The 21,092-nt window shown below is 49.1% G+C and overlaps 2 protein-coding genes across 4 annotated transcripts; one reads left to right on the forward strand and one right to left on the reverse strand.

Annotated features, from left to right (window-relative positions):
• Positions 1-212: 212 nt before the first annotated feature.
• Positions 213-11,977, reverse strand: yipf2 (Yip1 domain family, member 2). 3 transcript variants are annotated; one of them, XM_068750002.1, is made up of 9 exons: positions 11,767-11,977; positions 8,656-8,721; positions 6,310-6,446; positions 6,158-6,238; positions 6,005-6,092; positions 4,367-4,483; positions 4,132-4,298; positions 501-683; positions 213-421 (listed from the first exon to the last, which is right to left on the reverse strand). In XM_068750002.1, exons 2-9 carry the CDS (start codon positions 8,684-8,686, stop codon positions 359-361), a joined length of 867 nt encoding a protein of 288 aa, XP_068606103.1. In that variant the 5' UTR covers positions 8,687-8,721; positions 11,767-11,977; the 3' UTR covers positions 213-358. The 3 variants fall into 3 exon arrangements, with proteins under 3 accessions (XP_068606103.1, XP_068606104.1, XP_068606105.1); XM_068750003.1 differs by lacking the exon at positions 11,767-11,977 and adding an exon at positions 11,676-11,751; XM_068750004.1 differs by lacking the exon at positions 4,367-4,483.
• Positions 11,978-12,937: 960 nt separating this feature from the next.
• timm29 (translocase of inner mitochondrial membrane 29) lies at positions 12,938-18,107 on the forward strand. The gene is made up of 2 exons (XM_068750268.1): positions 12,938-13,093; positions 17,394-18,107. The coding sequence occupies exons 1-2, from the start codon at positions 12,988-12,990 to the stop codon at positions 17,978-17,980; spliced, it is 693 nt and encodes a 230-aa protein (XP_068606369.1). The 5' UTR covers positions 12,938-12,987; the 3' UTR covers positions 17,981-18,107.
• Positions 18,108-21,092: the final 2,985 nt, after the last annotated feature.

Genomic DNA, 21,092 nt, shown 5'->3' on the forward strand with positions numbered 1-21,092 from the left:
AATATCTGCACTTTACCAGTCTATCATACTAGCGTGAAAGTCTTTGATGGTTCCTAAGAACCAGATAAATGTCCATTTACATGCCTAGAGTTATATTAATGTGTAACTATGTATTTAGTAATAGGTCAGAGAGTGGGTTTTATCCCCCCCCCCCCCCCCCCCACCCCCCCACCCCACAGTATCTCAAAGATGGAGAAAGAGCTCAAGGTCAGAAGATGTTTCTATTTTTAATATTGCTGATGAAATGAATCCTAAAACATTGCATTAGAGGTTGTACAATTATTGCACTAAAGTCTAATAAATGAACACTCCGGAATCTTCATGTCTCTCTGCACACACTCGTCCCCCCCGTTGGTCATCAGGGATGAGTGGTCATGTTTGCTGGGGAGTATGATGGTTCTGCTGTCTTGAAGAAGTACAGCTGGAAGAAAATAACAAGAACATTAGACCAAGTCCAGTTTAAAGTGAAGCACGCGGAAACATCCGTGAGGCCGACGCACCTTACAGCCAACAGGTAGGAGCGTGTGCAGCAGCACGATGGCTGCGGCTGCAGCCACGGCCATCGCCTTGTTGTCCCCACTGACTGTGGGCCAGAAGGTGAGGACAAGGACGGAGCCCGAGACCAATATGGCAACCAGGATCAGTGTCCAATGCAACCACTCAAATGGAAAGAGCCACAACACCTGGAGACGAGACGGGCACATGTTGGTGGTCCGAGGGTCCAAACCGTTGGGTCGATGACCTTCGGTTTGATGTTACAGCTGGAAATGAAACTCTGGGAGATCCGATAAAAGCAGGCGTCTAGCGTGGAAGCAAAACGAAGCGACGTGTAGAAGTCCATAAGACGACGGGCTCCTGGTCTGAGTCGTTCATACGCGTATATGTGCACGTTTATACGTGCATGAGAGGCCTGCTAGCTTACAGCTCTGCTCATAGCCGTCCTTCCTGACTAGTCCTCCCACATGTCCCCTCCTTGTTCATGTTAGCTTTACTAACATGAACATTTACATTTACATGACAGCATCAATGCTTTAATGGGCCTTGGTTCCACAGACGGTCCAACTCCTCTGCAACGCAAAGAGGAGCACCCCTCCCAGGAAGACCAAGGAGTCTCGGAGCAATCCGTGGACGTGAGCTGAACTCGTCAGCCACACATGGAAGCACAATTCATGTACAATTCATGTACAATTCATGTACAATTCATGTACAATATGGAACCAGGTGGAGAGTATTGATATGATAAAGCAAAACATCTTCGGCAAAGCGATTATTATTCAAACAGGTTTTGTTTGCTGGTCATTTTAGTTTTTAGACGTGAATAGATTGTAATCATAATAGATCAATGAGGTTGAGGGTTTGGATGATGATGATGATGAATATATTTATTAGATAGAATGTTAGAGTACAAGTACAATCACACAGTAGCATGTATTACAGTACAAGTACAGTCAAACAGTAGTATGTATTACAGTACAAATACAGTCAAACAGTAGCATGTATTACAGTACAAATACAGTCAAACAGTAGCATGTATTACAGTACAAGTACAGTCAAACAGTAGCATGTATTACAGTACAAGTACAGTCAAACAGTAGCATGTATTTACAGTACAGTACGGTAGACCTTACCGGGGAGGCTGAGGAGTGTGATCCCTCTATAGTTGGAACACACCCTCCAGTCCCCCTTCTTATAAAGAGGGACCACCACCCCGGTCTGCCAATCCAGAGGCACTGCCCCCGATGTCCATGCGATGTTGCAGAGTCGTGTCAACCATGACAGCCCTACAACATCCAGAGCCTTAAGGGACTCCGGGCGGATCTCATCCACCCCCGGGGCCCTGCCACCGAGGAGCTTTTTGACTACCTCGGCAACCTCGGCCCCAGAGATAGAGGAGCTCACCCCCGAGTCCCCAGGCCCTGCTTCCTCACTGGAAGGCATGTCGGTGGGATTGAGGAGGTCTTTGAAGTAGTCCCTCCACCGATCTACGACGTCTCGAGTCGAGGTCAGCAGCGCACCATCCCCACCATACACAGTGTTGACCGTGCACTGCTTCCCCCTCCTGAGACACCGGATGGTGGTCCAGAACCTGTTCGAAACCGTCCAGAAGTCGTTTTCCATGGCTTCACCGAACTCCTCCCATGCCCGGGTTTTTGCCTCAGCAACCGCGGTAGCTGCACTCCGCTTGGACTGTCGGTACCTGTCGGCTGCCTCCGGAGTCCCAAAGGCCAAAAAGGCCTGTGGGACTCCTGCAGCTTGACGGCATCCCTCACCACCGGAGTCCACCAAGATGTTTGTGAATTCCTGCCACAACAGGCACCGACCACCTTACGGCCACAGCACCGACCGGCCGCTTTGACAATGGAGGCATGAAACATGGTCCACTCGGACTCGATGTCCCCTGCCTCCCCCGGTACATGGTCGAAGTTCTCCAGGAGGTGGGAGTTAAAACTCCTCATGACAGGAGATTCTGCCAGACGTTCCCAACAGACCCTCACAATACGTTTGGGCCTGCCAGGTCTGTCCGGCATCCTTCCCCACCATCGGATTTGACTCACCACCAGGTGATGATCGGTTGACAGCTCTGTCACCCGAGTGTCCAAGACATGCGGCCGCAAGTCCGGTGAGACGACTACAAAGTCGATCATCGAACTGCGGCCTAGGGTGTCCTGGTGCCAAGTGCACATATGGACACCCTTATGCTTGAACATGGTGTTTGTTATGGACAATCTGTGACGAGCACAGAAGTCCAATAACAAAACACCACTCGGGTTCCGATCAGGGGGGCCATTCCTCCCAATCACACCCCTCCAGGTCTCACTGTCATTGCCAACATGGGCGTTGAAGTCCCCCAACAGAACGAGGGAATCCCCAGAAGGACTCCAAAAACGGTGGATACTCTGAACTGCTGTTTGGACCATAGGCACAAACAACAGTCAGCATCCGTCCCCCCACCCGAAGGCGGAGGGAAGCTACCCTCTCGTTTATCGGAGTAAACTCCAACATACAGGTACTGAGCCGGGGGGCAACAAGTATTGCCACCCCTGCCCGGCGCCTCACCAGTGGCAACTCCGGAGTGGAAGAGAGTCCAACCCCTCTCAAGAAGAGTGGTTCCGGAGCCCTTGCTGTGTGTCGGACCGCCAAGGTCCCCGCCTTCGGCTGCCGCCCAGCTCACAATGCATCCGACCCCTCTGGTCCCTCCTATGGGTGGTGAGCCCACGGGAAGAAGGTCCCGCGCTGCTTCTTCGGGCTGTGCCCGACCGGGCCCCATGGGTGAAGGCCCGGCCACCAGGCGCTCGCCATCGTGCCCCACCCCCAGGCCTGGCTCCAGGAGGGGATCCCGGTGACCCGCGTCCAGGCGAGGGAAGCCCAGGATCAATTATTTTGTACATCATGAGGGGTTATGTGAGCTACCCTGTGTCTGGTCCCTCCCCTAGGACCCGTTTGCGATGGGTGACCCTACCAGGGGCATAAAGCCTCCGACAACTGAGCTCCTAGGATCATTGGGACACACAAACACCTCCACCACGATAAGGTGGCAGCTCACATCGACATGTAACAATACCAAATCTACACCTGGCGGTGCTTGACGGCACAAAGGCCATCCATTTCTCTATTTATTATTCTTTTGGACATTTTATGAGTCATCAATACATTACGTCCTTTCCTGAATACTGATACGGACATTGGTTGGCACGGTAACGATCGAAGCTCCAAAGACATGAAAAACAGATGAATCCTCTCCCCCCAAAATAAGCAACATTCATCCTGAGGAGACAAAACTCCAACTCAACTTTGAGGGGTTTTCAGGGCAGTGATATCCAGTCGCTTTGATGCGGTTCTCAATTGGACACGTAACAGATTCGTCACCATGTGAAGGACTTGTCCCTCCCTCTGTACGGGTACTCCCTCTGTCTGCTTGTAAACAGCAGACAGAGGGAGTCAAGTGTCACACTTACAGTTCCTACTCATTCTTCTATTCCAGTTTGAAACATCAGAAAATAAATCAGAAGTGAACAATGAGGCGTGGAATGTCAACAAAGCCTGTTTGGGAAATGTTCTTGACAAGCAGTCAGTTTATTTCCCTTTACACCACTACTTCAATTACAATCTGTCCTGCACCTTAGGACTCACTGAGGTGGGGATGTAGATGAAGAGGGAGTAGCCGTACACGCACACAGTCTCCAGGAAGGACACGCTTCTGATCTGCCTCTCAGATCCCTGTCGCCACACCAAGAATCCCCATAAAGCACCGGGCACCAGCCAGGCATACGTGAAGACCATTGCCGCAGCCACCGACACTGTCAGAGACAAATAAACCAGACTGGGCGTGTGGAGGGAACCTCCAAAGAGGTGGAGGAGGACTGACCTCTGTGGAACTGGGGTGTGTAGCGGTAGGTAGGGTTCCCCATCTCACTGAGAAATGTGCACAAGTTCCCACTGATGGCTAGAGTGAACACCAGGGTCACGCAGATCCAGAAAGGACCTACACAAACACACCGGGGTCACGCAAATCCAGAAAGGACCTACACAAACACACCGGGGTCACGCAAATCCAGAAAGGACCTACACAAACACACCGGGGTCACGCAAATCCAGAAAGGTCCTACACAAACACACCGGGGTCACGCAAATCCAGAAAGGACCTACACAAACACACCGGGGTAACGCAAATCCAGAAAGGTCCTACACAAACACACCGGGGTCACGCAAATCCAGAAAGGACCTACACAAACACACCGGGGTCACGCAAATCCAGAAAGGACCTACACAAACACACCGGGGTCACGCAAATCCAGAAAGGTCCTACACAAACACACCGGGGTCACGCAAATCCAGAAAGGACCTACACAAACACACCGGGGTCACGCAAATCCAGAAAGGTCCTACACAAACACACCGGGGTCACGCAAATCCAGAAAGGACCTACACAAACACACCGGGGTCACGCAAATCCAGAAAGGTCCTACACAAACACACCGGGGTCACGCAAATCCAGAAAGGACCTACACAAACACACCGGGGTCACGCAAATCCAGAAAGGTCCTACACAAACACACCGGGGTCACGCAAATCCAGAAAGGACCTACACAAACACACCGGGGTCACGCAAATCCAGAAAGGTCCTACACAAACACACCGGGGTCACGCAAATCCAGAAAGGACCTACACAAACACACCGGGGTCACGCAAATCCAGAAAGGTCCTACACAAACACACCGGGGTCACGCAAATCCAGAAAGGACCTACACAAACACACCGGGGTCACGCAAATCCAGAAAGGTCCTACACAAACACACCGGGGTCACGCAAATCCAGAAAGGACCTACACAAACACACCGGGGTCACGCAAATCCAGAAAGGACCTACACAAACACACCGGGGTCACGCAAATCCAGAAAGGTCCTACACAAACACACCGGGGTCACGCAAATCCAGAAAGGTCCTACACAAACACACCGGGGTCACGCAAATCCAGAAAGGACCTACACAAACACACCGGACAGTCTGAACAGTTTAAAAGGATCTTGTTCTGTAAATAAGTCTCTTATTCTTCAGATGAATTTTTAGATCTGAGGCTCACGACACTGTTCCAATAAATAATGTTTTCATTTCTGAACAGACATTTACTGTCGCCTGCAGGACGCCTTCAAGTCTTCTTTATTCTCATCCATCTCAAAAGCAATCAGAGATCTGGCCTCCCCGGGGGGGTCTGCAACCATAGTCTACCAGAGAGCCAGCCATTAATCAGTGCGTTGTTAATTGTTGAATTCATCTCTGACTAACTCTAAATTCTGGTTTCTTTAATCAGATGAAACGAGACTCCTGAGGATGTCTTTCTAGGGACCAAACAGCTGATTGAGAAACGGAACAGTTAATGAGCCCTGCATTAAACTTATGGTCTGTTTCATTCTTTGACGATATGACAGATATAACATAAAAACATGTCTCCATGCAGCGTGCTTAAATCCACAGAGAGATGAAGATCATGTCTCCGTTAGCTTACCGTAGAGATCTGGGTTTCTCTTCAGATGATGTTTGATGAAGTTCCTTCCAGGTAACGGCATCATGGATCCCTTAACTCTGTCCAGAACCTGCAGCAGGTGAGCATGTTAGAACTTTACTGCTACTAACACGGTAAATATATTGTGTCCCGTACCTGCATTGTGTCAACGTTGAAGAATGACTGATAATACTCAAAGGTCCAGAATCCACCAGTGGCTTTGGGTCCTGCTAACAGCTGGACAGACAGACATCTGCTGATCATCCTTATCCTGCATGTCACGGTGACAAGTTAGCAGAGGACGATACCTCTGAACTCTCCTGGTGACCCTCCTCTTCCTCAGAAACGTCCAGCTCCACTGCTGTAGAGGAGGTGCTTGAAGTCGACACGCCGGGTGTGGAGGCCCCCGGCTCGGCAGACAGCAGCTCAGCTGCCTCCTCAAATGCTACACAGAGTTAGACGGTTGTTAACCCTTTCTTTGTTTTCTGTATCTGGACTCTCTAGCAGTCATTCAGAACTGAAGAAGTCTCCTGGATGAAGGTGAAACGTCTTCAACCAAACGTGCAGAGCTCTCTGTTGAGCAGTTCATCTCTTCACCCTGTATGTGCCCCCCCAGGTTCTGTTCTGAAGGTCCCCGTTGGCATTTTCTCCCTGTGTCTGTGTGGGTTCTCTCATGGTTCTCCCACTTCCTCCAGCACCCCAAAATGGTTCGTATCGTTCTATATGTCTGATGAACATCAAGTATCACCGTTCATAACATGAATCCGGACAGAGTACAGGACCAGACAAAGTCTCCACGGTTTGTCTGGACTACCAGCTCAACAAGACAGGACACTCCTCTGACTGGCCGAACCGGATCAACTGTTTACAGTAGTTACACAACGCAGATGAACAACAACGGCGCGTTACAGAGTCTCACATTCAAACTGAGGATAAGAACCATCTATTGATTCCACTTCCATTCACAGGGGAAGCAAACTGAAGCATAGAGCAGCATAGAGCAGCAAACTGAAGCAAACTGAAGCATAGAGCAGCATAGAGCAGCAAACTGAAGCATAAAGCAGCATAGAGCAGCAAACTGAAGCAAACTGAAGCAAACTGAAGTATAGAGCAGCAAACTGAAGTATAGAGCAGCAAACTGAAGCAAACTGAAGTATAGAACAGCAAACTGAAGTATAGAGCAGCAAACTGAGGCATAGAGCAGCAAACTGAGGCATAGAGCAGCGTAGAGCAGCAAACTGAAGCAAACTGAAGCATAAAGCAGCATAGAGCAGCAAACTGAAGCAAACTGAAGTATAGAGCAGCAAACCGAAGCAAACTGAAGCATAGAGCAGCAAACTGAAGCATAAAGCAGCATAGAGCAGCAAACTGAAGCAAACTGAAGCATAGAGCAGCAAACTGAAGCATAGAGCAGCGTAGAGCAGCAAACTGAAGCAAACTGAAGTATAGAGCAGCAAACCGAAGCAAACTGAAGCATAGAGCAGCAAACTGAAGCAAACTGAAGCAAACTGAAGTATAGAGCAGCAAACTGAAGTATAGAGCAGCAAACTGAAGCAAACTGAAGTATAGAGCAGCAAACTGAAGCAAACTGAAGCACAGAGCAGCAAACTGAAGTATAGAGCAGCAAACCGAAGCAAACTGAAGCATAGAGCAGCAAACTGAAGCATAAAGCAGCATAGAGCAGCAAACTGAAGCAAACTGAAGTATAGAGCAGCAAACTGAAGTATAGGGCAGCAAACTGAAGCAAACTGAAGTATAGAGCAGCAAACTGAAGCAAACTGAAGCACAGAGCAGCAAACTGAAGTATAGAGCAGCAAACCGAAGCAAACTGAAGCATAGAGCAGCAAACTGAAGCATAAAGCAGCATAGAGCAGCAAACTGAAGCAAACTGAAGCAAACTGAAGCAAACTGAAGTATAGAGCAGCAAACTGAAGTATAGAGCAGCAAACTGAAGCAAACTGAAGTATAGAGCAGCAAGCTGAAGTATAGAGCAGCAAACTGAAGCAAACTGAAGCATAGAGCAGCAAACTGAAGCATAAAGCAGCATAGAGCAGCAAACTGAAGCAAACTGAAGTATAGAGCAGCAAACTGAAGTATAGAGCAGCAAACTGAAGCAAACTGAAGTATAGAACAGCAAACTGAAGTATAGAGCAGCAAACTGAAGCAAACTGAAGTATAGAACAGCAAACTGAAGTATAGAGCAGCAAACTGAAGCATAAAGGAGCATAGAGCAGCAAACTGAGGCATAGAGCAGCAAACTGAAGCATAGAGCAGCAAACTGAAGCATAAAGCAGCATAGAGCAGCAAACTGAAGCATAGAGCAGCAAACTGAAGCATAAAGCAGCATAGAGCAGCAAACTGAAGCAAACTGAAGCATAGAGCAGCAAACTGAAGCATAAAGCAGCATAGAGCAGCAAACTGAAGCAAACTGAAGCATAGAGCAGCAAACTGAAGCATAAAGCAGCATAGAGCAGCAAACTGAAGCAAACTGAAGCATAGAGCAGCACAGAGCAGCAAACTGAAGCAAACTGAGGCATAGAGCAGCATAGAGCAGCAAACTGAAGCAAACTGAAGCATAGAGCAGCAAACTGAAGCACAGAGCAGCAAACTGAAGCATAGAGCAGCATAGAGCAACGGGGTCTCGTGGTGTTTACCTTGGAACTGTAGATCTCCTGGACTGGCCATTGCTTTGCTGAGCAGCCGGACACCTCATGCAACTCCTAGAACAAGATGAACACGATATAGTCCGGCGGCTTAGCAAAACTATGGGGACACGGCGGATAAAAGCACCACATTTTCTTTATGTGCTCTACATCACCATAGCTTTCAGTTTTTGGTGGGAGCCACCTCATCAAGATGGCGGACGGCGGCCATATTGGATTTCTGCCATGCAACATCTATAAATGCCAATATCTCGGCTTCCAAGCCACTTAGAAAGTCAATCTTGGTGTCAAAGTATACATTTACTGAGTCAGGGAATGCATTAAAGCTATTGAGAATACCACTAGATGATTATTTCTGCAGATATCAAATAAATAATGTTCATTCTGGCAACGTATGCATCGTTTTCAACTGGATTCCTAAGCAGCTGGACATAAATGGATGACATACATGGATTGAACTTGATTTGCTTCACTTTTTAACATAAAGTATTATTACACGGATAATCTAATTATCTGTTAGATCGTGCTCGTTTTCAGACCCAAATGCACGACACAGGAGGCAGTGGAACAGTTCAAAACCTGGAGGGGATTTAATTATAAAAGGTGAGGTACAGAAGGGGCAGAGCAAATATCTGAGTCGTGAGACAGGCATGGGTCAGGAACCGTAACATTTTATGTCACATTTGCAACTGCAAAGCTCTGTGCATTTGCAGTGTGCCTTCCTACATGAGCACCTTGCACCACAGCCACATTTGATCAGTTCAGCGCAGGCTTTTGGAGCCATTGGTAGAATGCTCCACACTGGAAGCCAGACCTGGCTGTCTCCATTCAATGTCCATCCACAACCGTCTGGAATGGGTGTGGCTGCTGGGCCAGTTCAGATGTTGCCCAGATCCCAGACTTGTATGCAACTCGCTTCAAGTTGCTGGAATGTGTTCCATCATTCTGTTCTTCTGGCAGAACAACTCTCTCCTTGCTTCATTGACGGATTCCCAATCACTTGTTATGTCGTAAAGGACGACTGTGTAGCGCTCCAGAAGTCGAAAGTGTTGGTCATCTATGGTCACGGGAGTGTGCGGATTCGCTGCCATGTACCGTATTTTCACACCCATAGGACGCGCCTAAAAGTCTTAGATTTTTCTCAAAATGTGCCGCGCGTCCATTGGTCCGCGCGGCACATTTGTTGTTGTAAGGCGGACTCAGTCAGAGCGGAGTGATACGCTCCGACGCGCTTCACCATAGTAAACTATTATGGCGTGTTGACGGAAGTGGCTACCGTGGCTGTCGGTCCCGCAGCAGAACACGGGAATAGAGCAGCAGAGAGAGAATCCAGCATTAATGAATCAATGGAGGAAGAGGAGGAAGCAAGAAGAAGACCTGCAGCAACTCGGCTCCTGCGATCGGCGACTCCGTGCGCGCCGATCTCACCGATACGGTCTAAACCGGAGTGAAGCTAGCTAACGCGCTAACTAGCAAGCTAGTTTATCATCGTCATCCCCGGTGGATTAACCAAAGAACTCCAACCGTTCAACGTTAAACTGCGAGCTGCGTGGGAGCGCTGGACGACAGAAGGAGACCACAGTTCCACTCAGAGTGGAAGGCAGCGCAGCGCCACAGTTTGTGAATGGAGTGTAGATGCTAGGGCTAACTGTCTGCTAGCATCGTTGTTCGAGCCTTCGCAAACGCCGGCATCATTTCTGAGGTGCCTCACGGCACAGAAAGAGACTCTGACAGTGAAGAAAGAGGCCGGCATGCTTGACGGAGATCTAGCGCAGCTGTTCAATGCAGAAACAGAGGATGAGGACTTTGATGGGTTTGATTAATGACTCAGTTTTGCTCCGGCTCTATTTCCTAAAATGCGCACTAGTATGCTTGTTTGATTGATGACGATCAAAGATGTGAGTACCAAACTCAGTTTTGCTCCTGCTTTATTTTGCACACCTATCATGCCGGCGCCTTTTGATCCGCGCGCCCTTTGTACGTTTGAAACACCGAAAAATCAGCTGTTAATGAGACTGCGGCGAATCAGCAGGTGCGTCATAAGGTCGTGAAAATACGGTAGTTGAAGGCCTGGGTGACCTCCTTCTTCTTTTGGAGGTCTCCAAGTGCTTCATGATGTGGGGAACAAAGACACAACTGGCGTATCGTCGAATGTGGTAATGTTGGTAGTGGACAGGAAGTGCACAACAGCGGCACCGTCGAGTACTTTGACATCCAAAGTACCTGGAGGTTCCTGTTGTGTCTTCTGTGTCAGAACAATTAGCAGATCTGATTTCTTTCCCAGCCGTAGTTTCCCTCTGTCAGACAGAGAGGGAGGGTTTGGATGGTTTTCGTGCTTAAAGGAGGTGCTCATGTCCCCCTCTCTGTGTTGCATGGCTGTATATAATTGGGAGAAGAGTGCCTCATCATCCTTCAATATTGATATCTGCCCTGCCTGCCTGGTCTTGATCTTGGGCGTTGGGCATCTGAAGAGAGGCAGTGAGTTCGTTTTGATGGGCTCGTGAATGGAGTGTGTGCGGTCCCTGATCACTGTGTCGTGCGTTTGGGTCTGAAAACAAGCACGGTCTAACAGATAATTAGATTATACATGTAATAATACTTGTGTTAAAAAGTGAAGCAAATCAAGTTCAATCCATGCATGTTATCCATTTATGTCCAGCTGCTTAGGAATCCAGTTGAAAACGATGCATACATTGCCAGAATGAACATTATTTATTTGATATCTGCAGAAATAATCATCTAGTGGTATTCTCAATAGCTTTAATGCATTCCCTGACTCAGTAAATGTATACTTTGACACCAAAATTGACCTTCTAAGTGGCTTGGAAGCCGAGATATTGGCATTTATAGATTTTACATGACGGAAATCCAATATGGCCGCCATCCGCCATCTTGATGAGGCGGCTCCCACCAAAAACTGAAAGCTATGGTGATGTAGAGCACATAAATAAAATGTGGTGCTTTTATCCGCCGTGTCCCCGTTTTACTCAAACCTGGTTCTCAGCCCGCACCTTATTGAACACGATAGGTTCTCAGCCCGCACCTTATTGAACACGATTGCCGCACCTTTCCATGTATGACCACAACCAAGTGAAAACCAACCTGTCCGCGGCAGGATTTCCTGGTGATGATGACGTCACAGCTGCTCAACGACTTCTGTCTCCACTAAACGCGCCCCGGCGCGGCTGATGCTCTAACGCTAAACGTGAATGTTCGACGGTCCAGCCTCAGTCGGATAAATAGCAGGACAGAAAACACGCACATGCTGGTTGAGCTCCGAAGCTGCTGTCAGGCTCTGTTTGGAAAGCCTTCCGGGTACGTCAACGCGTAAACAAAGCTGAGGCTCTGTTTGGAAAGCCTTCCGGGTACGTCACCGCGTAAACAAAGCTGAGGCTCTGTATGGAAAGCCTTCCGGGTACGTCACCGCGTAAACAAAGCTGAGGCTCTGTATGGAAAGCCTTCCGGGTACGTCACCGCGTAAACGAACCTGAGGCTCTGTATGGAAAGCCTTCCGGGTACGTCACCGCGTAAACGAACCTGAGGCTCTGTTTGGAAAGCCTTCCGGGTACGTCACCGCGTAAACAAAGCTGAGGCGCTGATAACATTATCTAATGCTGATAAATGTGGAATACTGTAACTCTATTAAAACAAACATTTTGGATATCACAAATGATGACACCATTGGAACATCGATATTATATATTATTCTTGTTTTGCTATTTTTTTCTTTTCCTTCTCATTCTTTGCTTCCTTTTGCACGTATACTTATTTGTGATATTATGTTACTATCTGTTATTTTTAGCAACAGCCTGCGACAAAGTGGGCGAAATATGGAAAAAAATATATAAAGCAACAATAAATAATTTGTGAATTGTAAAGTGCCTTGAGATAACTTTATGTTGTGATCTGGCGCTATATAAATAAAACTGAATTTAATCGAATTGAATTCCGGATATTTATTTGTGGAGCTTTACTGTGTTATAATGTACTTGGTACATCGCTTTATATGTGATATCCCATCTGTTTTCAAATATTTAGTGGTTTAGCTCCCTCTTGTGGTTATTGTCCTGAAGCTCAGGAATCAGTTTACCGATCTGCAGTAGCCGCAGGTTACAAGAAACGTTTCTCTCTCTGCCGAAACTCGACGGGCTCAGTAGCTCAAGACGCTTGTTTTCAAAGGCCGGGTTGCTATTGGTCTCGCGAGATCTGGCGGCCCTGTTCATGAGCTACAGCGCACGCGTCGGGGCGCTGATTCAGCTCTGGCGCCATTTTGGCTTCAAGTGAACCGACGCTTCCGGGTGAAGGCGGCTGAAGGCGGCGGAGATGTGTTCGAGGCGGGTCGCGTGGAGGCCGTTCTGTGTGGCGGCGGAGGCCGCAACCGCTCCGGTGTCCCGCAGCAAGTGGGAAAGACTGAGAGACAGCAAAGCGGGTGAGAGACACAGTTTACATAGAATGCTGGACAAGTGGGACAACTTCCGGTCCGCAGTGAGGCTGGACAGACCACGAAAAAAATCTGGATTTAGATCGCTTTATTAGCTGAAGCTACGAACTAGAGCTAACCTTGTTCTAAAAGGTCAGTTGACATTGTGCATGTAGCGCGATAATAATAACAGTAATAATAAATGAACAAGACATATAACGATGATATTCATGTATTCTGTCCTCTCTAGCGTGATACGTGTAATGTGTTCGTGTCTTCTGTCCTCTCTGTAGCGTGATACGTGTAATATGTTCGTGTCTTCTGTCCTCTCTAGCGTGATGCGTGTAATGTGTTTGTGTCTTCTGTCCTCTCTGTAGCGTGATACGTGTAATATGTTCGTGTCTTCTGTCCTCTCTGTAGCGTGACGCGTGTAATATGTTCGTGTCTTCTGTCCTCTGTAGCGTGACGCGTGTAATATGTTCGTGTCTTCTGTCCTCTCTGTAGCGTGACGTGTGTAATATGTTCGTGTCTTCTGTCCTCTCTGTAGCGTGATACGTGTAATATGTTCGTGTCTTCTGTCCTCTCTGTAGCGTGATACGTGTAATATGTTCGTGTCTTCTGTCCTCTGTAGCGTGATACGTGTAATATGTTCGTGTCTTCTGTTCTCTGTAGCGTGATACGTGTAATATGTTTGTGTCTTGTGTCCTCTCTCTAGCGTGATACGTGTAATATGTTTGTGTCTTCTGTCCTCTCTGTAGCGTGATACGTGTAATGTGTTTGTGTCTTCTGTCCTCTCTGTAGCGTGATACGTGTAATGTGTTTGTGTCTTCTGTCCTCTCTGTGGCGTGAAACGTGTAACATGTTCGTGTCTTCTGTCCTCTCTGTAGCGTGATACGTGTAACATGTTCATGTCTTCTGTCCTCTCTGTAGCGTGATACGTGTAACATGTTCGTGTCTTCTGTCCTCTCTGTAGCGTGAAACGTGTAACATGTTCGTGTCTTCTGTCCTCTCTCTAGCGTGATGCGTGTAATATGTTCGTGTCTTCTGTCCTCTCTGTAGCGTGACGCGTGTAATATGTTCGTGTCTTCTGTCCTCTGTACCGTGACACGTGTAATATGTTCGTGTCTTCTGTCCTCTCTCTAGCGTGATGCGTGTAATATGTTCGTGTCTTCTGTCCTCTCTGTAGCGTGACGCGTGTAATATGTTCGTGTCTTCTGTCCTCTCTGTAGCGTGATACGTGTAATGTGTTCGTGTCTTCTGTCCTCTCTGTAGCGTGATACGTGTAACATGTTCGTGTCTTCTGTCCTCTCTCTAGCGTGATGCGTGTAATATGTTCCTGTCTTCTGTCCTCTCTGTAGCGTGACGCGTGTAATATGTTCGTGTCTTCTGTCCTCTCTGTAGCGTGATACGTGTAATGTGTTTGTGTCTTCTGTCCTCTCTGTAGCGTGATGCGTGTAATATGTTCGTGTCTTCTGTCCTCTCTGTAGCGTGATACGTGTAATATGTTCGTGTCTTCTGTCCTCTCTGTCGCGTGACACGTGTAATATGTTCGTGTCTTCTGTCCTCTGTAGCGTGACGCGTGTAATATGTTTGTGTCTTGTGTCCTCTCTCTAGCGTGATACGTGTAATATGTTTGTGTCTTCTGTCCTCTCTGTAGCGTGATACGTGTAATATGTTCGTGTCTTCTGTCCTCTCTGTAGCGTGATACGTGTAATATGTTCGTGTCTTGTGTCCTCTCTCTAGCGTGATACGTGTAATATGTTCGTGTCTTCTGTCCTCTCTCTAGCGTGATGCGTGTAATATGTTCGTGTCTTCTGTCCTCTCTGTAGCGTGACGCGTGTAATATGTTCGTGTCTTCTGTCCTCTCTGTAGCGTGATACGTGTAATGTGTTTGTGTCTTCTGTCCTCTCTGTAGCGTGATGCGTGTAATATGTTCGTGTCTTCTGTCCTCTCTCGAGCGTGATACGTGTAATATGTTCATGTCTTGTGTCCTCTCTGTAGCGTGATGCGTGTAATATGTTCGTGTCTTCTGTCCTCTCTCGAGCGTGATACGTGTAATATGTTCGTGTCTTCTGTCTTCTCTGTAGAGTGATACGTGTAATATGTTCGTGTCTTTTGTCCTCTCTGTCGAATGACACGTGTAATATGTTCGTGTCTTCTGTCTTTGTAGAGTGATACGTGTAATATGTTTGTGTCTTCTGTCCTCTCTCTCTAGCGTGATACGTGTAATATGTTCGTGTCTTCTGTCCTCTCTGTAGCGTGATACGTGTAATGTGTTTGTGTCTTCTGTCCTCTCTAGCGTGATACGTGTAATATGTTCGTGTCTTCTGTCCTCTCTGTAGCGTGATACGTGTAATGTGTTTGTGTCTTCTGTCCTCTCTGTAGCGTGATACGTGTACCGTAATTCCCGGTGTACAAGCCGCTACTTTTTTCCAATATTTTGAACCTTGCGGTTTATGCAACGACGCCGCAAATTTACGTATATTTTCCCACTTTTGTTACGAGCCGTGTTTTGTTGAAGCCTATTTATTTTCGTTACAAAATTAACACCCGCCCGCCCGGAGGGAAAGCCCCGCTTGCGCGTAGCTGGGGAGATCCGCGAGAAGCGCCCGGCGCTCGTCCAGAGTCGCCGCCGCCGGACCGCCGTACCCGGTCCCCGCCGCCTGTCCGCCATCCGCTACGCGGCGTCGGACGCGCCGCGTAGCGGGGAAGGAACCCACCCCCTCGACCTCCCGGGCGTCCCCACCCCTGCCGCACCACGCTCCCGCGGACGGAGGATGAGGGGCACGGGGGCAAGGGGGACGGGGACACCCCGCCAGGCGGGCGCGCGCACCGCGCAGCCTCCGACGGGCGGAGAGGGGAGGGCGACGGGGCGACTGCTCCCCCAGCCGCGGCTCGAGCCCAGCCCCGCTTCGCACCCCAGCCCGACCGACCCAGCCCTTAGAGCCAATCCTTATCCCGAAGTTACGGATCTGATTGCACTTGTGGCTTACGAATATGTGCGGCTTATTTTAGTACAAAATATATATATTTTTTAATTCAGTGGGTGCGGCTTTTTCACAGGTGCGCATAATAGTTCAGCAATTACGGTAATGTGTTTGTGTCTTCTGTCCTCTCTGTAGCGTGATACGTGTAATGTGTTTGTGTCTTCTGTCCTCTCTGTAGCGTGACACGTGTAATGTGTTTGTGTCTTCTGTCCTCTCTGTAGCGTGATACGTGTAACGTGTTCGTATCTTCTGTCCTCTCTGTAGCGTGATACGTGTAATGTGTTCGTGTCTTCTGTCCTCTCTGTAGCGTGATACGTGTAATGTGTTTGTGTCTTCTGTCCTCTCTGTAGCGTGATACGTGTAACGTGTTCGTATCTTCTGTCCTCTCTGTAGCGTGATACGTGTAATGTGTTCGTGTCTTCTGTCCTCTCTGTAGCGTGACACGTGTAATATGTTCGTGTCTTGTGTCCTCTCTGTAGCGTGATACGTGTAATATGTTCGTGTCTTGTGTCCTCTCTGTAGCGTGATACGTGTAATATGTTCGTGTCTTGTGTCCTCTCTCTAGCGTGATACGTGTAATATGTTTGTGTCTTGTGTCCTCTCTGTAGCGTGATACGTGTAATATGTTCGTGTCTTCTGTCCTCTCTGTAGCGTGATACGTGTAATATGTTTGCGTCTTCTGTCTTCTCTGTAGCGTGACGCGTGTAATATGTTCTTGTCTTGTGTCCTCTCTGTAGCGTGATACGTGTAATATGTTCGTGTCTTCTGTCCTCTGTAGCGTGACGCGTGTAATATGTTCGTGTCTTCTGTCCTCTCTGTAGCGTGATACGTGTAATATGTTTGTCTTGTGTCCTCTCTCGAGCGTGATACGTGTAACGTGTTTGTATCTTCTGTCCTCTCTGTAGCGTGATGCGTGTAATATGTTCGTGTCTTCTGTCCTCTCTGTAGCGTGACGCGTGTAATGTGTTCGTGTCTTCTGTCCTCTCTCTAGCGTGATACGTGTAACGTGTTCGTGTCTTCTGTCCTCTCTGTAGCGTGATACGTGTGACGTGTTCGTGTCTTCTGTCCTCTCTGTAGCGTGTAACGTGTTTGTGTCTTCTGTCCTCTCTGTAACGTGTTTGTGTCTTCTGTCCTCTCTGTAGCGTGTAACGTGTTCGTGTCTTCTGTCCTCTCTGTAGCGTGTAACGTGTTCGTGTCTTCTGTCCTCTCTGTAGCGTGTAACATGTTCGTGTCTTCTGTCCTCTCTGTAGCGTGTAACGTGTTTGTGTCTTCTGTCCTCTCTGTAGCGTGTAACGTGTTCGTGTCTTCTGTCCTCTCTGTAGCTGTCTGGTGCCGCAGCCTCCTCTCTGACTACAAAGAGGCGTGTCGGGAGGTCCTTGTTGGTGCGTGGGAGCAGCCGGTCAAAGCCTCTGTTTACGTGACGGTCTTTGGTGGGGTCTGGGCCTGTTTCCACACAAACCCGGACCAGGAGTCTTTTGAAGCCGCCCTGTTGGGTTGCTCCAACCGGTTGGGCCTGTTATCACCGTGGATCCGCAACGCGACCTCGGACGGCCACGTGCAGAGTCGAGTGAAGCTTCGTAATGATGGCCGCCTCCGCTACATCAGCCTGGGCTTCCTCTCTCTGGTTTACCGCACGGATTCCGACTCCGCCGTCATGCTCTACGAAGCGCGGTGCTCCAACCTGCCGGCGCCCTGGAGGGAGCTCCCTCAGCGAATGCTCGACGTGGGCTTCATCGGCCGTTGGTGGAATCTGCACTCAAAGATGAAAGACTATGATGTGAACGAGGATGAGTTCAAACACCTGCCTCAACCCATGCGGGCGACTTCACCACCAGGAGTTGGGGAGGTGGAGAGGAACGAGGGGCTGCATCGAGTGTCCCTGCTGATTATGGAGAACGTCAGTGAATGAAGTGAAGCAGAAATGAAATGTCAGAGGAAAGCTTTCTCCTCATCGGATTCAAAAATGTGACTATTTATTCCAGAATAGATTTTATTATTATATACCATGAACGCCACACAATAAATCTGTCAGTCACCTCCAGTTGCTTGACATTATCTCACTTTTTTCTTCTTGTATTTATCTCTCAGCACCAGAAGCACTTAAAGCAACAATAGATTGACCTTTTGCTTGTTGCTCTACTCCAGTGGTTCTCAAATGGTGGGTCGCGCCCCCCTAGGGGGGCGTGGTGCGATGTCGGGGGGCGCCTGACCGCGGAGAAAATGTTTTTTTGCCTTACGAGAGTAAAGTGTAGTTGCGCATCCACTCCGGTAGTTGGCAGTGGCGCCCTGATTGTCAGAGTGCGCGCGGGGAGGATTAGCAGAAGAAGAGCGGTCGTAAACAATCTACGGTGGGAGAAGAAGAAAGACCTGGCTTCCTCATTTTCTGTCGGAGACTAAAGAAAATGGTAATAGTTATTCTTTGTCGGTTGATCTATATTTCTTTTTCATATTTCTTTGTATGTTAATGATACAAGAGTGTTTTTTTTTTTCGGGGGGGGTGCGACAGAAAATAATTGAGAAGCACTGCTCTACTCGATTAGAGTTGGAAGATGTGTTTTCCGAACATGCTGAGCTGAGTGCAGATGATGCTGCCATGGAGACGTCTGTGTGAAAAAAGCTTTGACTGGTATCTTTATTTTTATCTTCACACGTTCAAAACAAAAAAGTAGTTACTAAAATTCAACGAAACCCTTAAATGAACCAAAACGGGACCCTCACAGGTAAAGCATGTTGGCTCTTGTTTAAGAACTAACTTGAAAGGAGTAACACAGTGACATGCCCCCCCCCCAAACACATTAAGTCTTAATGGGGACAAAGTTCACCCATGATCAGTGAATTGATCTGCCGAAGAAGCCTCTTGGATGATAGCTGTAACATCCAGTTCACAATTTTTGGCCATGTGGGGCCTTGGTGGGCTGGGCTTGGGCTCAGGGTTGGTGGGCTGGCCCCTTGCTCCCTCCTCTCCTCCCCAGGGAATAATACTCTCCCCCCAAATGGCTGGATATGGGTCAGGTTGAGCTGAAGCCCCTGCGCTGCCTACGCCCGTTCTCTGGGTTGGGGCGGTTGCCCGAGCTCGGCGGTGGGTTGGGTGGGGGGGAGTTGGTTATGGTTGGATGAGAGGGGTAGAATTGAGGAACAAAAATGAATCCGTTGCACTCTCTCCTCAGAACACTGTGTATTTGTCACTTTGTGTTTGTCCATGTTGTGTGTTCACTGCGGTGTGCACAGCCCTCTACGGCGGTAAGCAGGTAATAAAATCAATAAAATAGGAATAGGCTAGTCTGCCAAGAGGGCAGGTGACGGTCACAATCACTATAAGAATAAAAAGCATAGAATCTAACAGAGACTGACGTTGTTACTGTGGAGCACGAATGCAGACAAGGTAAAAAAAAGACAAAGAAGAAAAAAAGGAACACACAACATGGACAAACACAAAGTGACAAATACACAGTGTTCTGAGGAGAGAGTACAATGGATTTATTTGTGCCCCTTAATTCTACCCCTTCCATCCAATCATCACCAAGAGTTGTCCCAATACACCAGGTTCACATCAGCCTCTAGAGGAAAGTATGGATCACCAAGTTCTCAGGAGATCTGAGGAAGAAGAGAGAGAGCATAGTGAGAGCCACAAACACTGAACCAGCAACCTCCACTGACTCAGAGATCTGTGGGCGGAGTTAACTCTCAGATCGAGTTTTGATTGGTGCTGGAGTGGTGGATCTGGCATGCGTGAAACCTCCACCTAAGAACGGGGCAGCCATCCCGGACCCAACAACGGCAACATGAGCCCCCAGATCACCCCAAGCAGCCACAGCAACCCGAGAACAACCCCCGGGGCCCCCCCAGAGCCACACGCAGAAGAACCAGTCCAGGGCCCGGGAGCGACCCCCCGGGGCCCCCCCAGAGCCACACGCAGAAGAACCAGCCCAGGGCCCGGGAGCGACCCCCGGGGCCCCCCAGAGCCACACGCAGAAGAACCAGCCCAGGGCCCGGGAGCGACCCCCCGGGGCCCCCCCAGAGCCACACGCAGAAGAACCAGCCCGGGGCCCGGGAACGACCCCCGGGGCCCCCCCAGAGCCACACGCAGAAGAACCAGCCCAGGGCCCGGGGGCGACCTACACCAACACAGCCGACGAAACCAAGGCCAGCGCAGCGGCACGGGGCACAGCGGGCCGGCCTGGCGCCCCACCAGCACCCAACACTACGCCCCCCTCCCAGCACCCTCCACCCATCCCTCACCCCCCCCCCCCCAGTCCCCCCCACGGCCCAGCCCCACCCTCCACCAGCGCCCCCCATGAGGGGGCCATGGCCACGCCAGGTCACCAGCCGGACCCGGGCCGCTACTACCAGCAGAGGAGTGACAGACTGCGCCAGCTCAGTGCCATCCCGAACGCATGGGCCAGCACGGGTGTCCCGTTCTGACTTCGTGCCCCTGGGGGTCCCGTGGCTAACACCTACATTTTTATCTTGCCCCTGGCTTTGTGCGCCTGGGAGTCCCGTTCTTACTTTGTGCCCCTGGGAGTCCCGTCCTTACTTTGTGCCCCTGGGTGTCCCGTTCTAACTTCGTACCCCTGGGAGTCCCGTTCTGCTTTGGGCCACTGAGGGAGGCCAGTCGGGACCAAAGTTTGACTGTCACCCGAGGACCTCTAGAGGAGGGGTGCCACCGCCTCGCTCGTGCCCAGCAAAGGGGCCCAAATCTCTGATCTGAAAAGCGCGTTCGCCCCCTTGGCAAACATGGTTCCCAGAACCTCCGTGATCCGGGGGGCCACAGCCAGCGTCAGTGATCCGAGAATAGTGCTTGGCGCTGGGCCGCCAAAACACCCCACAAGACCGAATTCAATGATTCGGTCCGGAGCAAAACAATAACTTACAATGAGCAGAAACATAAAAAATGAAAAACTGAACCATCTCTTCTTATTGTAATCTGTAAAAGTAACGTGACAGAGGTAAAGCTCCTATTGATTTATTTATTTTTATTTATTTATTTATTTCGACCACGTAAACAACAAAGAATAAAATGA

Source organism: Brachionichthys hirsutus, chromosome 16 (genome assembly GCF_040956055.1).
Source record: "Brachionichthys hirsutus isolate HB-005 chromosome 16, CSIRO-AGI_Bhir_v1, whole genome shotgun sequence".
Classification (NCBI taxonomy): Eukaryota; Metazoa; Chordata; class Actinopteri; order Lophiiformes; family Brachionichthyidae; genus Brachionichthys; species Brachionichthys hirsutus.